This window comes from Cynocephalus volans, chromosome 2 (assembly GCF_027409185.1).
Source record: "Cynocephalus volans isolate mCynVol1 chromosome 2, mCynVol1.pri, whole genome shotgun sequence".
Classification (NCBI taxonomy): Eukaryota; Metazoa; Chordata; class Mammalia; order Dermoptera; family Cynocephalidae; genus Cynocephalus; species Cynocephalus volans.
This window is the reverse complement of record NC_084461.1, coordinates 104,388,527-104,406,520: the sequence shown is the minus strand read 5'-3', so window position 1 is coordinate 104,406,520 and position 17,994 is coordinate 104,388,527. Positions and strand designations below refer to the sequence as shown.

General features: G+C 39.1%; 1 protein-coding gene across 1 annotated transcript in view; it reads left to right on the top strand.

Moving 5' to 3' along the window:
• Positions 1–7,668: 7,668 nt before the first annotated feature.
• The window catches only part of DTWD2 (DTW domain containing 2), a 131,565-nt gene continuing 121,239 nt past the window's right edge, over positions 7,669–17,994 (top strand). Inside the window, exon 1 of the mRNA XM_063088001.1 lies at positions 7,669–7,910. Coding sequence (XP_062944071.1) covers positions 7,696–7,910 — 215 coding nt within the window. The 5' untranslated portion in view covers positions 7,669–7,695. The remainder of the gene's footprint in view (positions 7,911–17,994) is intronic.

Below are 17,994 nucleotides of genomic sequence, written 5' to 3'. Positions count from 1 at the left end.
TTTCAGGTATTTCTGTTATAAGCAAAAGAAATGGACTAATACAATTCTTAATTGCATTTGCTAGAAAATTAGGTAGTATTAAATAATAATGCTAAAAAATAATGGTGACAGTTGGAATCTGACTTTAGTTTGATTTAAATGGGGGATGTTTCACTTTTAAGTTTCACATTGTCTATTGGTAATGCTTCATTAATCATCTTTTAAGTCCAAGATAGGTAGATACTAATTGTATCCTATCTGTAGTTCCCCAGTTTTTCTTTTTCTTTTTTAAAAGAGAACTGGTCTGGTTAAAACAGTAATGTCTGTTTAGTTTCTGTAATGCATTTCTAGCTTTTCTTATCATATGAATTTTCTTATTGGATTTATTATACAATGCATTTGATGTACAGATTTCCTAATATGAAACAATTCTCCCATTTCCTTGATAAACTACTCCATCACAGTTTATCACTCAATTAATTTCTTCTAAAGGCAGTTTGCTAATATTTTCTTATATTTTTGTTGTATTCATAAACAAATTTTGTGTGTGTGTGTGTGTACTGTCTTTGTCAAGTTTTTGGCATCAGAATTTTGCTAGCTTCATAAAATGACTGAATAGCTTTCCATGTTTTCCATGACAGTTTATTTATTTATTTATTTATTTAAAAGATGACTGGTAAGGGGATCTTAGCTCTTGACTTGGTGTTGTCAGCACCACACTCTCCCAAGTGAGCTAACCGATCATCCCTATATAGGGATCCGAACCCGTGGCCTTGGTGTTATCAGCACCGCACTCACTCAAGTGAGCCATGTGCCGGCCCTTCCGTGACAGTTTTAATCATGAAAACAATCCATTCTCTGAATGTTTGAAATTATATATTTGTAGAATCGTTTGAGCCTGGAGTATATAGAGGGCAATTCCTTGGTAACTTTTTCATAATATTGTCTATTCATGTCTTCTATTTTGTTCTTGTGTCCAATTTTGAAATTAAAATTTCCAGAAAATCACCAGGAGAGCCAGCAGTCTTGACAGACTGAGTTAATGTAAACTATAGTGTCTTCTCAGCTGGTTTACTTTGTACCCAATACTGGTGATTTCTAGAACTATTTATGTCTATTCAGTGCTTTGTATAAGAAAACAGACAAGTATCTCAGCATTGGACATCTTTGTTAACGATTCCAATTTATAAATTCTCAAATGGTTACTAACTGTGACCTTGACCAAGTTACTTAATCTATGCCTGTATTAGTCTGTTTTGTGTTGCTTATAACAAAATACACAGAACTGAGTGATTTATAAAGAAAATGAAATTTATTACTTACAGTTTCTGAGGCTGAGAAGTCCAAAGTCCATCTGGTGGTGGCAACAGTGACCCAGGGGTCTCACACTGCAAGATGGTGGAAGCAGAGAGAGCAGAGAGAGAAAGACAGACTCTCCTCTTCTTTTAAAGCCCTCAGAATCACACCCCTGATTACCATTTTTAATCCATTCACTACTGCATGGTCCTACAATGCAATGGCCTCCTCAAGCCTCCACCTTTCAATTACCATAATAGGATTTTCCACCCTCTTAACAGTCACAGTGTGGCCTAAGTTTCTAATACATAAAACTTGGGGTACACAATTCAAGCTTCAGTGAGTTTGGGGGGACATAATTCAAGCCAGTACAATGTCTTAGTTTTCTTTGTAAAGTGGAGATAATCATGTTTACCTTGTAGGGTTGTTGCTGAGATTATATGAGCTAGTGCATGTAAAGTGCTTAATATAGTGCCTGACAAAAGGAAAGTTTTCAATAAATAAGCTTTTCCCTAAGACTAATTAAACTATTAATGAGTGTAGTGGATTGAAGATGAGGAGGTTAGCCTCTGCCTCTGCTCTCTCTGCTCCCACCATCTTGCAATGTGAGACCCCTGGTTTACTGTTGCCACAACCAGATGGACTTTGGAATTCCTAGCCTCAGAAACTGCAAGCAATAAATTTTATTTTCTTTCTAAATTACCCATCTCCAGGTATTTTGTTATAAGCAACAGAAATGGACTAACACAATGGGCTATTATTTACATTATATGTTTTCTTCTAGACTAATTAAAGTATTATATCTGTCGAGGTCTTTGTAGCTATTTAGACATTCTTGTTTTAATCATTTTGCATCATGGTTTTCCTATTCAGAGGCTGGCCGGTTAGCACAGTTGGTTTGAGCGTGGTGCTGATAACACCAAGGTCAGAATTTTGACCCCCATGATCTTCACCCCTGATGTAATGCCTGTGAGTATGTTACTTTACACAGCAAAAGGGAATTAAGGTTGCTAATCATTTGACTTTAAAATAGGGAGATTATCCTGGATTATCTGGGTGGAAATGAAAGGCACAGGGTTGGGTAGAGAGATGTGATGGAAGAGGTAGGAGATATTTGAATCATGAGAGGGACTCAACCCAGCGTTGTTGGCTTTGAGGATGGAGGAGGGGGCCATGAGCCAAAGAACATGGGTGACCCCTAGAAGCTGGAAGCAGCTCTCAGCTGACAGGTAGCAATAACCACAAAACACTGAAGTCTGCCAACAACCTAAATGAGCATGGAACCGGATCCTTCCTTAGAACCTCCAGAAGAATGAAGCCTGCCAACACCTAGGTTTTAGTCCTGTAAGATCTATATCGATTTTTGACATACAGAAGTATAAGCTAATAAGTATGAGTTTTTTTTTTTTTTTAAATAAAGATGACTGGTAAGGGGATCTTAACCCTTGACTTGGTGTTATCAGCACCACACTCTCCTGAGTGAGCCACGGGCCAGCTCAGTATGTTTTGTTTTATGCCACTAAATTTGTGGTATTTGTTAAAATAGCAATAGAAAATAAATATAGCAAGAAATGTCATGTCTTTATTTTATTTAAATCAAAGTTTATCCAATGCTGAATCCTCATTATGCTGGACCAGCAGGATATTCAATCCCTGACATTACTGAGGCCCTTTCACCTACCAGTGATATGGTTTCCCCCTCCTCCGATAACACCAGGCATAATACTGAGTTTCTCTTCAATCAGTTTTTATCATCCAAACTTCCCTGAGGCAAAGAAGCATAAAGGTCTGGTTACCTACTTGAAGTTGGGAGATAAAACATATGTTAACTCCTCAATAAATTGTCTGGCCATTGGTAAATTGGTGGTATCCCTTAAAGGGTATTTTACTCCTCTTCCTAGTGCCTTGCATTTCCCAGAAGTTGGGTCATTGATAGTGTTTATTCTGATACATGGGTCTGCCCCCAAGCTGATAACCTTATCAAGTACAAGGGTACTTCAAAAAGTTCATGGAAAAATAGAATTAAAAGATAACATGAATCTTTCTATGAATTTTTTTTTTTCAGCTGGCCAGTACAGGGATTGAACCCTGGACCTTGGTGTTATCAGATCACCCTGCTCTAACCAACTGAGCTAACTGGTCAGCCTTTCCATGAGATTTTTTTTTTTGAAAAAGATGACCAGTAAGGGGATCTTAACCCTTGACTTGATGTTGTAAGCACCACGCTCTCCCAAGTGAGCTAACTGGCCATGCCTACATAGGGATCCGAACCCATGGCCTTGGTGTTATCAGCACCACACTCTCCCAAGTGAGCCATGGGCTGGTCCCCATGAGCTTTTTGAAGTACTGCTGTGAACTGATGGCATTGTGTCCCCCAAAGTTCATATATTAGAAGCTTATTTCCCACTGTAACTGTTGAGGGTCGGAAATGCTATTATAGTAATTGAAAGGAAGAGACTTGAAGAAGTGATACATTGTAGGACTACGCCCTAGTGAATGGATAACTAATGGTGGTTAGGGGCATGGTTCTGAGGGCTTCAAAGGGGAGCACATGAGAGTTTCTCTCTCTGTTTCACCATTTTCTGCCATGTGAGACCCTGCATTGCTGTAAAGCCACCACCAAATAAGACCCTTCCAAGATGTGTGCCCTGGACTTTGGACTTCCTAGCCTCTGAAACTCTAAGCAATACATTTCATTTTCTTAAAAAGTACCCAGTTCTGTGTATTTTTAAATAAGCAATAGAAACTAATATAGAACACTGGTACCAGAGAAGTGGGGTGTTGCTTATAACAAGTAGTTGAAAATGTGGAAGCAACTTTGGAACTGGGTGTTGAGGAGATGCTGGAAGAATTTGGAGCAGTGGGCTAAAAAGTCTAGCTGCTGGTGGAAGTTAGAAGACAAGAAAACCACGGAAAGTTTGGAACTTCTTAGAAACTGGTTAAATTGTGGTAAGCAGAATGCTCATAGGAATATGGACAGTAAAGGCCATCTGAGAAGATCTCAGATGTAAATGAGAAGGGACTTATTGGAAACTGGAGCAAAAATTACCCTTGCTATGATCCGGCAAGGAACATGGCTGCATTCTATTCATGCTCCCAAATTTTATGGAATGTGGAAATTCAAAGTGCTGACCCAGGGTATTTGGTGGAAGAAATTTCTAAGCAACAAAACACTACATGGCTACTTGGAACAGCCAGCGCTGAGTTATGGCAGAAAAGGCATGACATAAAGCCAGAATTTATAATTAAAAGGAAAGCAGAGTGTAAAGATTTGGAAAATTTGCAGCCTGGTCATGTTATAGAGAAGCAGAGACCATTTTCAGGAGAAAAATGCAATGGTGCTAAGATTTGTACAAAAGAAAGAGCTTATCAAGAAAAGTGGGAAAAGGCCCTGAAGACATTGCAGAAGCCTCTGAGGTCAACCCTTCCATTACAGGCCCAGAGGCCCAGGGTGACAGAATAGTCTTGGGGAACAGGCCAAAGGTGCCCTCCACAGGCTCACTGCTCAGGGCCACCTTGGGATGCTGCTCCCCACACCAGCACCCTAGCTGCTTTGACTATTTCAGCCATGGCTAAATTGGTCCCAAGTTTGGCTGAACTCGCAACTTTGGAAAATGAAAGCAAAAGCGTTGGCGGCATCTGTGTGGTGGTAGGTCTGCAGGCTCACAGAATGGCAGAGCTGTGGAGGCTTGGGAGCCTCCACACAGACTTCAAAGGATATATGGGAAATCCTGGGGGCCCAGGAAGAGATCTGTCACAGGGGTGGAGTCACCACAGACAGCCTTTGCTAGAGCAATGCTGAGCAGAAATGTGGGGTCAGAATTGCAGCAGAGAAACCCCATCAGTATCATATATAGTGGCGCTGTGAGTGTGGGACCCACATGGAGACCACAGAATTGTGGAGATACCAGCATGCATTGCCAGCCTGTGAGAGCTGAAGCGTCACCTCAGACCAGGAATGCCATAAAAGTGGAGTTGCCCAAGGACTTAGGGACCCAACCTCCACACCAGTGTACAGAGGACCTCAAACATGGAGTCAAGGTACCTGAGTCACCAGCTTTAAGATTTGATGCCTGCCCTGCTGGACTTTGGACTTGCTTAGGACCTGTTACCCCTTTCTTTTGCCTATTTCTCCCTTTTTGAATGGGAATATGTACCGTATGATAGTTCCACCATAGTATCTTGGCAGTAGGTAACTTATTATAATTGCACAGATGGGATTTTGAAACTTTTGAGTTGAAACAAGTTAAGACTTTGGGAATGGAATGAATGTATTTACCTGTGAGAAGGACATGATCTTTGGGGGACAAAGGTGGAATGCTGTGGATTGATTGAATTGTATCCTCGGAAGTTCATATATTAGAAGCTTAATTCCCACTGTAACTGTTGAGAGTGAGAAATCCTATTATGGTAATTAAAAAGTGGGGCCTTGAAGAGGTGATTAGATTACTGATGGTGGTCGGGGCGTGAGAGTCTCTTTCCTCCCTCTCTGCTCTTCCATTTTCTGCCATGTGAGACCCCTGGGTCACTGTTCCCAATACCAGATGTGATCCCTTGACTTTGGACTTTCCAGCCTCTGAAACTGTAAGCAATAAATTTTGTTTTCTTTTTAAATTACCCAGTTTCAGGTATTTTGTTATAAGCAACAGAAAGGGACTAATATAAGTACCTTTGTATGTTTCCTCAGGCTTCTTAAGTTAAGAGTTCAAAAACCTGGATATTGGGTGAATTTTCTGCTTCTCAGAGGGGAAGATGACTCTCCTTTCTCCCAAATTTGATTATATCCTCCTGGATGGGAGTTTTCTTTGATTTTGGTCAATGTCTGGGTTTTTCAACGTAGGGGTTTTTCTTCATAGGGAAGCAAAGATGGAGCACGATACCACTTATGTGGCTATAGCAATATTCTATGCAAAAGATGATGGGGGCTTGAACTAGGGCAGAAGTAGTAGACGAATGGTTGGATTTTCAATATTACGTTGAAGGATAGAGCTAATTATTTGATATGGGGTGTTAAAGAAAAAGCCAAAGATAAGTGGGCTTGTTCAGACTCATCTGCCCTCTCACACCATACAGGTTCAAACTCCAGAGGGACCTTAAATGACGTAAGAGCACATCTGCCTCTTGAAACTAGAGATGAGCAGCTCCCTTTGTTTTAAAGAGAGTTACACGAGAATTTAATTTTGACAGCTAAAGAGTTGGTTCTACAACTTAAGTCTACAATATTAACTTATTAAAGTAGTAACTAGTAACGTTTGAGGGAAAAGAATGCAGGGAAGTTGAAAACAATAGCCCTGAATTCTATTCACAAACTTGATTATAAGATGATTAAAAAATCCAGTAGTGAAATAAATACTTTAAGAAATACAATACTGCTCTATTACTTTGTTAATGGTGTCTACTTTGTTTTATTTTTAATCCTTCACAACTCTGGAATTAAAATAATTCTCATTGCAAAACGACTCATGACTCAAGAAAACCAAACTTAATTCTTTGTTTAAATATTGTATAGTGGTACAAGTAACATAAAACATTAATAGATGGAAAGAAATCAGTACCCATTTTGGGTAAGTGGCATTTCCGCCTTCATTCTAATGTAGACTTCGTTTTGGCTTTTGAAAAACTCAGCTACCAGGCTATACTGCTGTTATCCAGTAGCTGTAAAAACTTGGGCAAGGTAGTTAACCTTTCTATGGCTTTTTTCTCAACCATAAAACCTATTTGTACCCTAGGCCATCCCTCCTACGCCTTCTGATCCCAGAGGCCTCGGACAATTTAAAAACCTAATTTAACAAATAATTGGAGTCTAGTGTAAAACATCCCGATGGCGAGAAGAAATACTAAAGAAGTACAAGACACAGGACACAGGTTGCTGCCCTTCTAGAGCAAGAAATTCACATAATGAAACAAACCAGCCACGAGACCAGTTTTCAGTGAATACCTCTCCTTTGTTCTCCTTTAACTATCAAGTACATCAGCTGCTGCATCTGCTGTACATCAGCTGGTGCACTCACTGTGGGAATCCACTAAATTCTTAAACTGCCTTCCTAAGGCGGAAAGTGCAGAATTCCATCTTATTTCCACGTTTAAGGGGGTTTAATTAAGGGAGTTATATTCGGGTTTGGTATCTGAGGTGCGTTCAGATTCCCTTACCTGTCCCGCGTCGCTACCTAATCTTACCTGCCTCCCAGCATAGCCCATACGTCCCTTCCTGGTTCTAGGTGAAACGTCCCACTGGGCACTGACCAATAGGCTCGTTCCTTTCCCATAGCGGGGCGGGACCTCAGGCCTAGACTTCGGAGATCCTCCCCCTGTACGTGGCGTGCGTGCATGGCGCCGTGCGACCCGGGCAGGTTCCCCCAGCGCGTGGCGCCCTCCGGCGGCAGCGGGGCCCCATGCAACGGCCTGACTTAAGCGTCTGCCATGGAGCCGCGGAAGGAGGAGCGAGCACTCCGCGACCCTGTCGCGCGGCCGCCCGGGGCCTCAAGGTTTCGGACACCGAACGAAGAGCGGCGGGAAGGCGGCGCAGCGCCGGAGGCAGTTGCCTTAGGCGCAGAGTTAGACGACGCTAGTGCAGACGGGCTGTGGGAGTTGCCAGTGGAGCCGGCTGAGCGGAGGCCCGAGTGCAGCCGCTGCAGGTGACCGCGGGGTCGGGGGCGGGGACTGCGGCGGGCGGCGGCCTTCGGAGGAGGCTGCGGCGCCCCCTGCCGGGGAGGCGGCGACCCCGACTCCGGCTCCTGGGAGCGTCTCCTTGGGCAGCTCTGTGCCTGGGGCGGCGGGGTTGGCTGGTGGATCTTGGAATCAGTCATTTGTCCAGGTTCATGGTTATTTAATCTTACTTGCTGCAAGACATTGAGCGTATCATGAAATGGGCAGACGTATAAGTTTTATTTCCAAGAAACTTGAGTCTGACGGGAGAAGTAAGGCATAATGACAGTAATACTTGTAATAGTTATCACTTATATGCTTAAGTGGTATAGTCATTTCACAATTAAAACAAACAAACAAACAAACAAACGTAGAATGGATTGGAGGAGAGAGACAAGCAAGGCAGCTACCACAATAGTTAAGAATGTATTCAGAATTCGTTTAGAAATATTTATTGAGCACTTGCTGTGTGCCAGACGCTGTGCTAGGTCTTGGGAATGCAGTAATAAATAAAGCAGACATAGTCCCTGCCCTAAAAGGGCACTGACGGTCTAATGAAGAGTAAATTTGTTTGTTTACTTATTTTTAAAAAACTTTAACAGAACTTAATCGAGGAAAGAATGATTCACGAATTGGGTAGCCACCAGAACCAGAATAGGTTAAGAGTGACTCCTGAACATTTATTAAACAAGCAGTGACAACAAAAACTACTATAATTGATTGCTCACAATATGCCTGACTATTTAAGTACTTTTTGGGATTACCTCAGTGTGCTGATGTACTTCAGGTTTGTGAGCTTTGCTTCCCCTGCTTGTTTAATCTCATGCTATTCAGACATAGCAATGTCTTTACCTCCTGGGTGTACAGGATCATATTCCCTGGTTACTGAAGAGTTCCAGCTATCGCCTATCTCTCTGTTGCCCTTCACAATTTAATTATTAGATAGTGCCTCTGCTTCCTAACCTTGAAATCACTCTGTATTTTGCTATCAGATCCTACACTGCCCTGATATGGCTGTCACTGAAGTCACCTGTAAAATCCACGAAACGAAGTTCAGTGGATCCTTTTCTGTTCACTTTTTACTAATCTCTTGGCAGCATTCTGTACTTGAATACTCACTACGTGAAACTCTCTTTCTTTAATTTCCTTTGATTTTTCTGACTTCTCCGTTCTAGTTTCCTTTGCCCACTGTACCCAAACTCTAAATGTTGGGCTTCTTCTGGTCTTGGGTCTAGACCTCCTCTCTCTTAACCCTACACACTTCCCACTGGGATCTTACCAGTTTTCATGGCAAGTTTCCCTCTACACCCCAAACCTTTCTCCTGAGCACCAGGCTTTTGCATTCATTTAGCAAGTGTTTACTGAGTGCTTTGCTAATCACTGACAGTACAGTGGGGTCCATGTTTATGTGGAGTGTTCTTTCTCTTATTGGATACAGGTAATAGGCTAGCAACCAACCAACCAAATCTGTAATTACAGGCTGGGAAAAAAAGCAGGGAAGGAAAGGAATGGGATGGTGTGGTAGAAGATAACTGGATGATGTCAAGGAATTATCTCTGAGGAGATAGCATTTATATTGAGATTTGAAAGATGGGAAGGATCCAGCCAGCAGAAAAGCATTTCAAGGGGAACAGAAGGATAGAATGTGATTGAATGTCCTTACCACTTGAGTACTTGAAGTGTCTTACCTTAGACATTTTGATCTTATCCCAGGGCTGGATTGTAAGACCTCAGAGGAAGGGATCTTGAATATAACGATATTTTTATATTGTCTTAGATGTGCTATGTGTAGTCGATACACAGTAAACCTTTGAGGAGGACGGACAATTTGTGACTAGAAGAGACCGTGTATTCAAACAAAGGGGTATATGAATACACTTTATTTAAACAAGTTGTCTGAAGGGATTAGGGAATAACATTTAAAAATTTTTGAGGGGTCTCTATAGTTGCTGAAAGAGCAGTGTTTCAAATATAAATCTAAGGCTAAATTATTGTACTAACTTTGTTGTGTAGGTTTTGCTCTGTTCCGAACTGCTAATTATAAATGTTGTATATATTTTAAAAATTTAATTAATCTGCTATGTTTAGCAGAAATTTATAATTTTTCTGATCTTCTGTTTTAAAGATAAAAATGACTTACTGGATTTTAGCTTGTTTTCAGTTAGATTTGGTTAAATCCTAGGGTTATGATTCATTTAAACTTTTCTGCACTTTGCTTATTTCTAGTGAAATTTACTGCCTTTTTAAAGCTCTTATCCTCCTGGCATGCTCTGTATTCATTTGTTTTAATTGGGTAGAATACAGTTCTAGAGTTATGGAGGATATTTAGATGTTATTAATAAAATATCAACTAATTGATAGCTCTTTATATTTTTATTTCATTTGGCTGTTAGAGTTCTACTAGTTCCCTGGGTGAACTTTTTTACATATATACTTATAATAGTTTTTAAAATGCATTCTTATATTTGAGTGAACAGTAAGTAACAATAATTTGACCATTTACTTAAATAGTATTCATTTCTGTAAATACATTACTATAATTGTCATAGCCTGGGGAGTTTCAGAAATTGGGTTTGTTCAAGAAGTGGAAACTTCATTTAACTTCTGAGCAGAATCCTTGCTTGTTGGAAATACAACATATCTTAAGCATGAATGGAATATTCTTTGAAAGATCCCAAAGTTGTAATTTATTATTGCAAGATATAGATTCTGTAAATTTATTCTTTCCTTTATGTGTATTTTGTTTGCAAAACCTGGTTATGTTCCTTTTCCCCTCTTAGTTCCCTTTACTACTCCCACTCCCAAACATATCACATTAATTTTTTTTTTTCAGATAAATTCAAAATCTTGGTTGATGTCCCCAAAGTATGTGTTATTAGCATTATTTGAGATGAAATAAGAAGGCTGAGGATCATGGGACATGGTAGGTGCACAAAATACTTGTTGAATTACTTGGTAAATTTCAGTTGTTCAACAAATATTTTTGGAGAATCTACTTCCAGACATTGTGATAAACAGATAGATAGGAAATACAAAGGTGAATAAGGGATGGCCTCATCTCTCCAATAGCTCAGGATCTAGTGGAAATGCATGTACATCTGATTAAAAGTCTGATGATTTAGGGCAGTTTTTTCAATTATACATAATGAACCACAGTGAGACTTTTGTTACACGCACACGTGTAATACAGTGTATTCGAAAAGAGTTTGAAAAACATTGAATTTTTGAGGCTCTGAAAAAAAGCAGGAAAAAGGGTCTTCTGATTTTTTCAAAGTAAAAATACTTGTAAATAAACTTTGTTCAGGTTAAATTCATTTTGCCAATGTGTAAGTTCTTATTTAAACTATATGACATCAGATGGGAAGGTTTAGTTTTTTAAAAGAACATATATTTGATGTCGTTTGGCAGTTTTTGAAATTAGGACGTTGTGGGAGTAAGAGTTGGAAGATAGGAAGATGCATGTTCATCAAGTTATTAGTGTTTCAGAGATTTTACTAGCGTCTTTAATTTTGTTAGGAAGTCAAATGTGTGTATGTTGTGCATATAAATATGTTGTCTTTTTCCTGTTGGATCCCCCACTATTAGCTTTATTCTTGGATGGGTGTTATAGGAACACATAAGAAAGTACACCTAACCAACCCCAATTATGTTGGGGTGGGAGAGGGGAAAAGGTCAGGGAAGGCTTGGAAGTGACAAAACATCTAAGCTGAGACTGAAGGACATAATAAAAATATTTAATATAGGTTCTAATATTTAAGAGTAATTAGGGAACAGACTGTGGAGAGGGTTTGAGGGAGGGAAAAGTGTGTTCCTGGTAGAGGGAACAGCATTTACAGGGATATAAATATATAGAATATAGCGTATTTGGAGAGTTTGGCAGAAGGGAGGGAGTGGTGAGAGAGGAGACTGCTGAGATCAGTGGTGCTTGTATCAAGAAGGGCCAAATAAGCTATGTCAGGGAGTTTGGGCCTCATGCTCTAGAACCCATTAAGTTAGCCACTGAAATATTTTTATATTTGAATGGCGGTGACACTTTTCATTTCTATAGGTGGCTTTTAGCTGTAGAATTTATACTTTATATTAAAAAATCAAGCCAGTTGTTGATATAACGGTAAAAGGCTTGAGTGGGAAGAGTTAGGGCCACATTCCAGAAAGATTTTAAGCATCTTACTTGCACTTTTATATATGTGGTATCTATGGATATTGCTATCAGCTTGAGGGTAAGAGTCAGAAACCACGTGAAAATCATTGGTTATAAGAATAATGGAATAGTGAATGTCTCAAAACAGTGTGTTTTAAAATATGTTTAAGGGAAGAAACACCAGGGAGAGCATGTACACAAACTGACTCAGATAGACCCTGAGACAGAAGTTTTTCTCCAAGGCTTTCTTCCCCCAAAAGTAAAAAGTTGCAAGTATTATAATAAACCACACTTATATATTTGGCACCCATTATTAAACACCAGCCATCTGCAAGGTACACACCAGGCCTAGGTATTTTATATACAATATTTTATTTATTTCTTGTAACGGTCTTCTAGAGTTGATGATAGTGCTCGCTTTTAAATGATGAGGAGGTAGAGGTAACAGGCAAATAGCAGAGTTGGGTCTCCAGCTCCAGGGCACTTGGCTCCCGAGTTCATGCAGCTACAGTCTATACTCCTTGCTAAAGAAGCCTTAGGATTTTGTTTCAACTAAGTGGAGTCACTAAGGCTGCAAGAGTAGCTCTGATTTTCATACTTTTTAAGTAAGTAGCAAGATACCTGAGCTTTACTATTTTCTCTAGCTTTTTCATTCCACGTATCTTAACCTTTTCCTAATTCTTTAGGGTTGGACATTGTGGAGAAAAAAGTGATGGGGGATAAAATCAGAGAGAGAGAGAGAGAAAGAGAAGAGGAGAAAGAGGAGGGGGAAAAAGAAAGGAGGGAAGACTGCAGATGTTTAAGCATATTTTTGGAGCTACAAACTGTAAAACAGCCCATGGATGTTTTGTTTTGAACTCTTGTCAGCTTTTAAATTAGTTGCTAACAGTTATAAATCAAGATGTTTTATTTAAAAATACATATTTTTGGCTTCTGTGAGAATGGAAGAATCTGGCAGCTCAGGGACCACCTTCCTGAGCAGTAGTTGGTTGAGCTGAGTATTGACTGTGCCCTTAGGTCGGGCATTATCTGTGTAGGTTGCCGTAGCTCCCGATCATTCCTACTTAACTCATTTGGGGTTAACTGCCAAGACCCCCTAGACATTTGTGTGTGTGTATTTTAAAAAACAATACCATGAGTAGACATTTGAGTTTTGATTCTGGGTCTCATATACATTACTGTGGCTGATCTGACTGAGCAGCACGGTAAATCAATCTGCAAGCTTGGTAGGAAAAAGTAAAACATGGTAATTCCCAGGATAGGTTAGTTTAGAATAATTTAGACTTTTGAATTTGTATAAACACTTAGAATTAGAAAACAAACTCTTTTGGTAAATTTAAAATTAACTAGATTATTGATAATTTTTAGGGTAAAACTGAGGTATTCTGAAAATTTAATTTTTGTTCTTATCAAAAGTGTTGTATTCCCAAGAGAAAAGTAAGTTGATTTGTTCTTTCCTGTTAGTATGGAAAATGTTTATTCTTTAAAGAAGTTCATTCATAATATATGTGGATAGCTAAATGATTTACAAATTACTGTGCAAGCTAATTGTATGTTCCAAGTTGAGCAAAGATGATATATGTCAAGAGGGAATTCTTTTCTTAATCTTAAGTCTCTGAGGAGGAACGACCAGTTTTAAAAACCAATTAGAGCTTTCTAAATGTTTGATTTATTTTCCCCAAGAAAAATAGGAATTATATTATTTCCCTCTGATAAATAAAAGTTTTCTTCAAAGACCATCAAAGCACATTAATTCCTTAAGTACATTTGCCCCAAATTAATAATTCATAGTTCTATTAGTGCTTATATATTTAGAGGATATATTTAGAAATAATGTAGTATAAAATTTGGTATCATTTAGAAGGAATTCAAAAGTTACAAAGTGCTTTTATATGTACATTTTTATTTAATACATGAGACAGCCTTGTGATTTAAATAGTGTTATTCCCTTTTTTAGACTCTCAGTATCGTGTGACTAGTAAGAGGCAGAGGTACTTTAGCTTTCATATTTTTATTGCCAAACAACATAAAAATGAGTTGTGATTAAATGAACAGTGTGACTGCCTTTGTTTTTTTGTTGCATATAATAAGTGTTTGCAGTGAGATGTTTCTTTGTTTTCTTCAGATCCATAGATTCTTTCCTTTTCCTTTGGCAATGGCTATTTTCAGTTACTTTGAGATGAGCAATTTTTAGTTATTGTCTTTTTTTTAAGTCAAGCCTGTATCTCCTAAATTCTTTACCTATGTATGATTATATTCTCATTTCTATTAATGGCTCCTCACTTTTCTGTTAGAAAGGCAGATTCGAAGATGATATTGATAGGAAATTTTTTTTCTGATGAGTTTTTCATTCGTTTGCTTGCTTTTTGTTTTTTTCTACTGGAAGCCTAGTGAAAAGTTGTGGGGAAAGAGGAAGCAGTGAAGTGAAGTAAGTGGAAGAAGTGTGCCAGCACTACTCAAGGAGAAAAAATGAAAAGGGATGCGATAAGCTTGTTGACCTTACAAAGGGTTAGAGGGAACGACCTGGTAGAAATGTCTCTGATCTGTTTGCTTATATAGATAAATTACTAGGCAGGCTAATTTCTTTTTTTAAAAATTGTGATAATGTATACATAACATGGTATTTATCATTTTAACTATTCATAAGTGTACAGTTCAGTGGCATTAAATTCATAATGTGGTGTAACCATGCATAGTGGTATAACCATCACCACCATTATACCCCTGAATTTTCCATCATCCCAACATAAACTCTGTCCCATTAAACAATAAATTCTCATTTCCCCCTTCCCTCAGCCTCTGGTAACCTCTGTTCTACTTTTTATTTCTATGAATTTACCTATTATAGGTACCCTGTATAAGTGGAATTATATATTTGTTCATCTGTGTCTGGCTTATTTCACTTAGCATAATGTTTTTAAGGTCCATCCATGTTATAGCATATATCAAAATTTCATTCCTTTTTATGACTAGATTGTATGTATATACCACATTGTGTTTTCATTATCTGTTCATCTGTTGATGGATGCTTGGGTTGTTTCTACCATTTGGCTATTGTGAATAATGTTGCTGTACATCTGGTTTACAAATATGTTCTAGGTCCTGCTTTCAATCCTTTTGGATTGAAAATACCTAGGAGAGAAATTGTTGGGTCATACTGTTACTGGAGGAGAGGGTCTGGGATAGGTAGGGTCGCTGACCTTTTGAGCCTGTTCCCTGCCATGTTCTTGACTGTGCTGCAGGAAAGAACGTAAGAGCAGAGTTAGAGCAGAAGATGAAAGAAAGTTTAATAGAGCAGAGAATACACACTTCACAGGCAGAGTGCAGACAGGCTCAAGAGTGAGCTGCAGCCTTGTTTTACCCTGGCTTCTAACTTTTATAGTTGGCTACCTAACGTTTTCATGTTATCTGTGAATATTTAACTAAGGCTGTGGTTCTCAGTTATGTAACTCTTGTGTAACTCCTAGTCTGAGCATGCTCATGCTTGACCCCTGACATTGATCATGTTTGCCTACTGCTCTCTCAATCTCTCTGTGGTGGTGCTGAAAATAGGTGCAACATGCAACAGTAACTCAGGGCACAGAGGAGGGGCCTGAGACTTAAGGGAGTGGTTTGAGACTCAGGGGAGTGGCCTGAGACCCAACCTCAGGGAAGCTGAGACACTCCTATCTCAATACAGTAGTTCTGTGTTGAACTTTTGGAGAAATTACCAAACTGTTTTCTGAAGTAGCTGCACCATTTTTTTTTCCTCTTTTTTATTTTTATTTGCAACTTATAATTGTATCCATTTATGGGGTATAAAGTGATGTTATGATTTATCAATATAATGTGGGATAATTAAATCAAGCTGGTTAACATATTCATCACTCAAATACTTAACATTTTTTGTGGTGAGAATATTTGAAATTTACTCTCAGCAATTTTGAAATGTACAGTTGTCTATTAGTAACTATGTTCACCATGCTGTAGCTGCACTATTTTACATTCCTACCTGCAGGGTATGAAGTTTCTGATTTCTCCACATCCTTGTCAACACTTCTTATTCTCCTTTTTTTTTTGTCCTTTTTTGTGACTGCGCTCAGCCAGTGAGTGCACTGGTCATCTCTATATAGGATCCGAACGCGTGGCAGGAGCGCTGCTGCGCTCCCAGCGCCGCACTCTCCCGAGTGAGCCACGAGGTCGGCCCTCCTTTTTTAAAGTTATAGCCATTCTAATAGGTGTGAGGTGGTATATCTCACTGTAGGTTTGATTTGCATGTCCCTAATGACTAATGATGTTGAGCATCTTTTCATGTGCTTGTTTGGTCATTTGCATATCTTCTTTGGAGAAATGTCTATTTAAGTCCTTTTGGCAGGCTAGTTGTAATGATTGGTCTCTAAAGTTAGACTGCTTGAGTTTGTTAATTGTCGGGTCCTCCGCCCCGAACAGCCCTAGAAAAAACACCTCGTTATCAGTCTCTCCCTAGGTGGGCGAGCGAATTGCCCGGATTCCTCTTTCCTTCTGGTCCCCTTGGAAGGAGACGGGGGAAGAGAGCCGTGAAGAGAGGTGAGCACAGCCGCCGGTCCCAACCAGCCCGTTAAAGGACACTCAGATACGGTGGGGGTTCTGTCAAGCAGTTCCATTTATTATCACACAAGCACTTGCTTTTAAAGGCAAATGGGGAAGGGAGGTTTTTTACATCCTCCAATCAGCTTAAAGGTTACGAGAGCGTGCATCCTGTCTCAATGCCTAGCTATTGCAATCATGCAGTGTTCATGAGTGCGGAAGCGCGTATTTGGCAAATAAGGGCTAAGGCAAGGTTCCTGCAGACACTCCCACCCTACTTCCTCCCAGCGCCATCTTAGGCTGCCACGTTAATCTGCTTGTAATGTCACTTAAGGTGGTGTTAGTTTTTAAGGCCCGATAGTTAATTATTTATTTATTTGGCAGCTGGCCTGTGTGGGGATCTGCACCCTTGACCCTGGTGTTATAACACCATGCTCTAACCAGCCGAGCTAACGGGCCAGCCTCCAGATTGCCTAGGTTTGAATCCTGGTTCTGTGACTTTGAGCAAGTTACAGAACACCTTTGTACCTCAGCTTCACCAACTGTAAAACTGAGTTTATAATTGTTATCTACTTTGTAGTGTTCTTAGGATGATCAAGTGACTTAAATATAGACCGAGTGCTTATTAGAACAGTGCTTTTTGTATAATAAACCCTCAATAAATGTTAGCTGTATTTATTTTTAGGAATCTCAGGATGCTTTGCCTTAGCTTACAAAAAAAGTGAATTCTAGTTACCATTTAAAATATATATATATTTGAGCACCAGAACATTTTTTTATTGTGTTAAAATATACATAACAAAAATTTACCATTTTAACCATTAGAAAATATGTTAAGATATTATTCTATACTGTAAGAGCACTGTATTGAATTATTTTTTCTTTACCAACTCTGCCAGTAATCAACTGTATGACTTTGGGCAAGGCACTTGAATTCTTTGTGCTTTTGTTTATCTGTAACTGGAATATAACCTACTTTACAGGATCAGATAGGTTCACGTACATGAAAGCAGTTAATATGGGAAGTATAATTAACTTTTTTAAGGTAATGTAACTATTAATATTTATCATTAGAAGCTTTTGTTTGGTCTTATAGGTAAACTCACCTCATTATAATCGTTCTTGGGGCAAATGTCATGGCACTATCCTGAAAACAAAGTTGCCTTGTAATGAGCTCCTTGTGGTATTTAAGTATAGTCTTCCCCTGACATAGGAGAGTAATTTCTTCCTGAAATACTCTCACCCCCAGTAGGTGAATTCTTGAAAGCATAATTGCTGTTGAAATTGAAGATACATACTTACTTAAGTAGTTAAAAAACAAAGCATATATATAACAATGTACTTGAAATTGAATCTTTAATGCAAACCCCCAAATAGAGGAAATAACT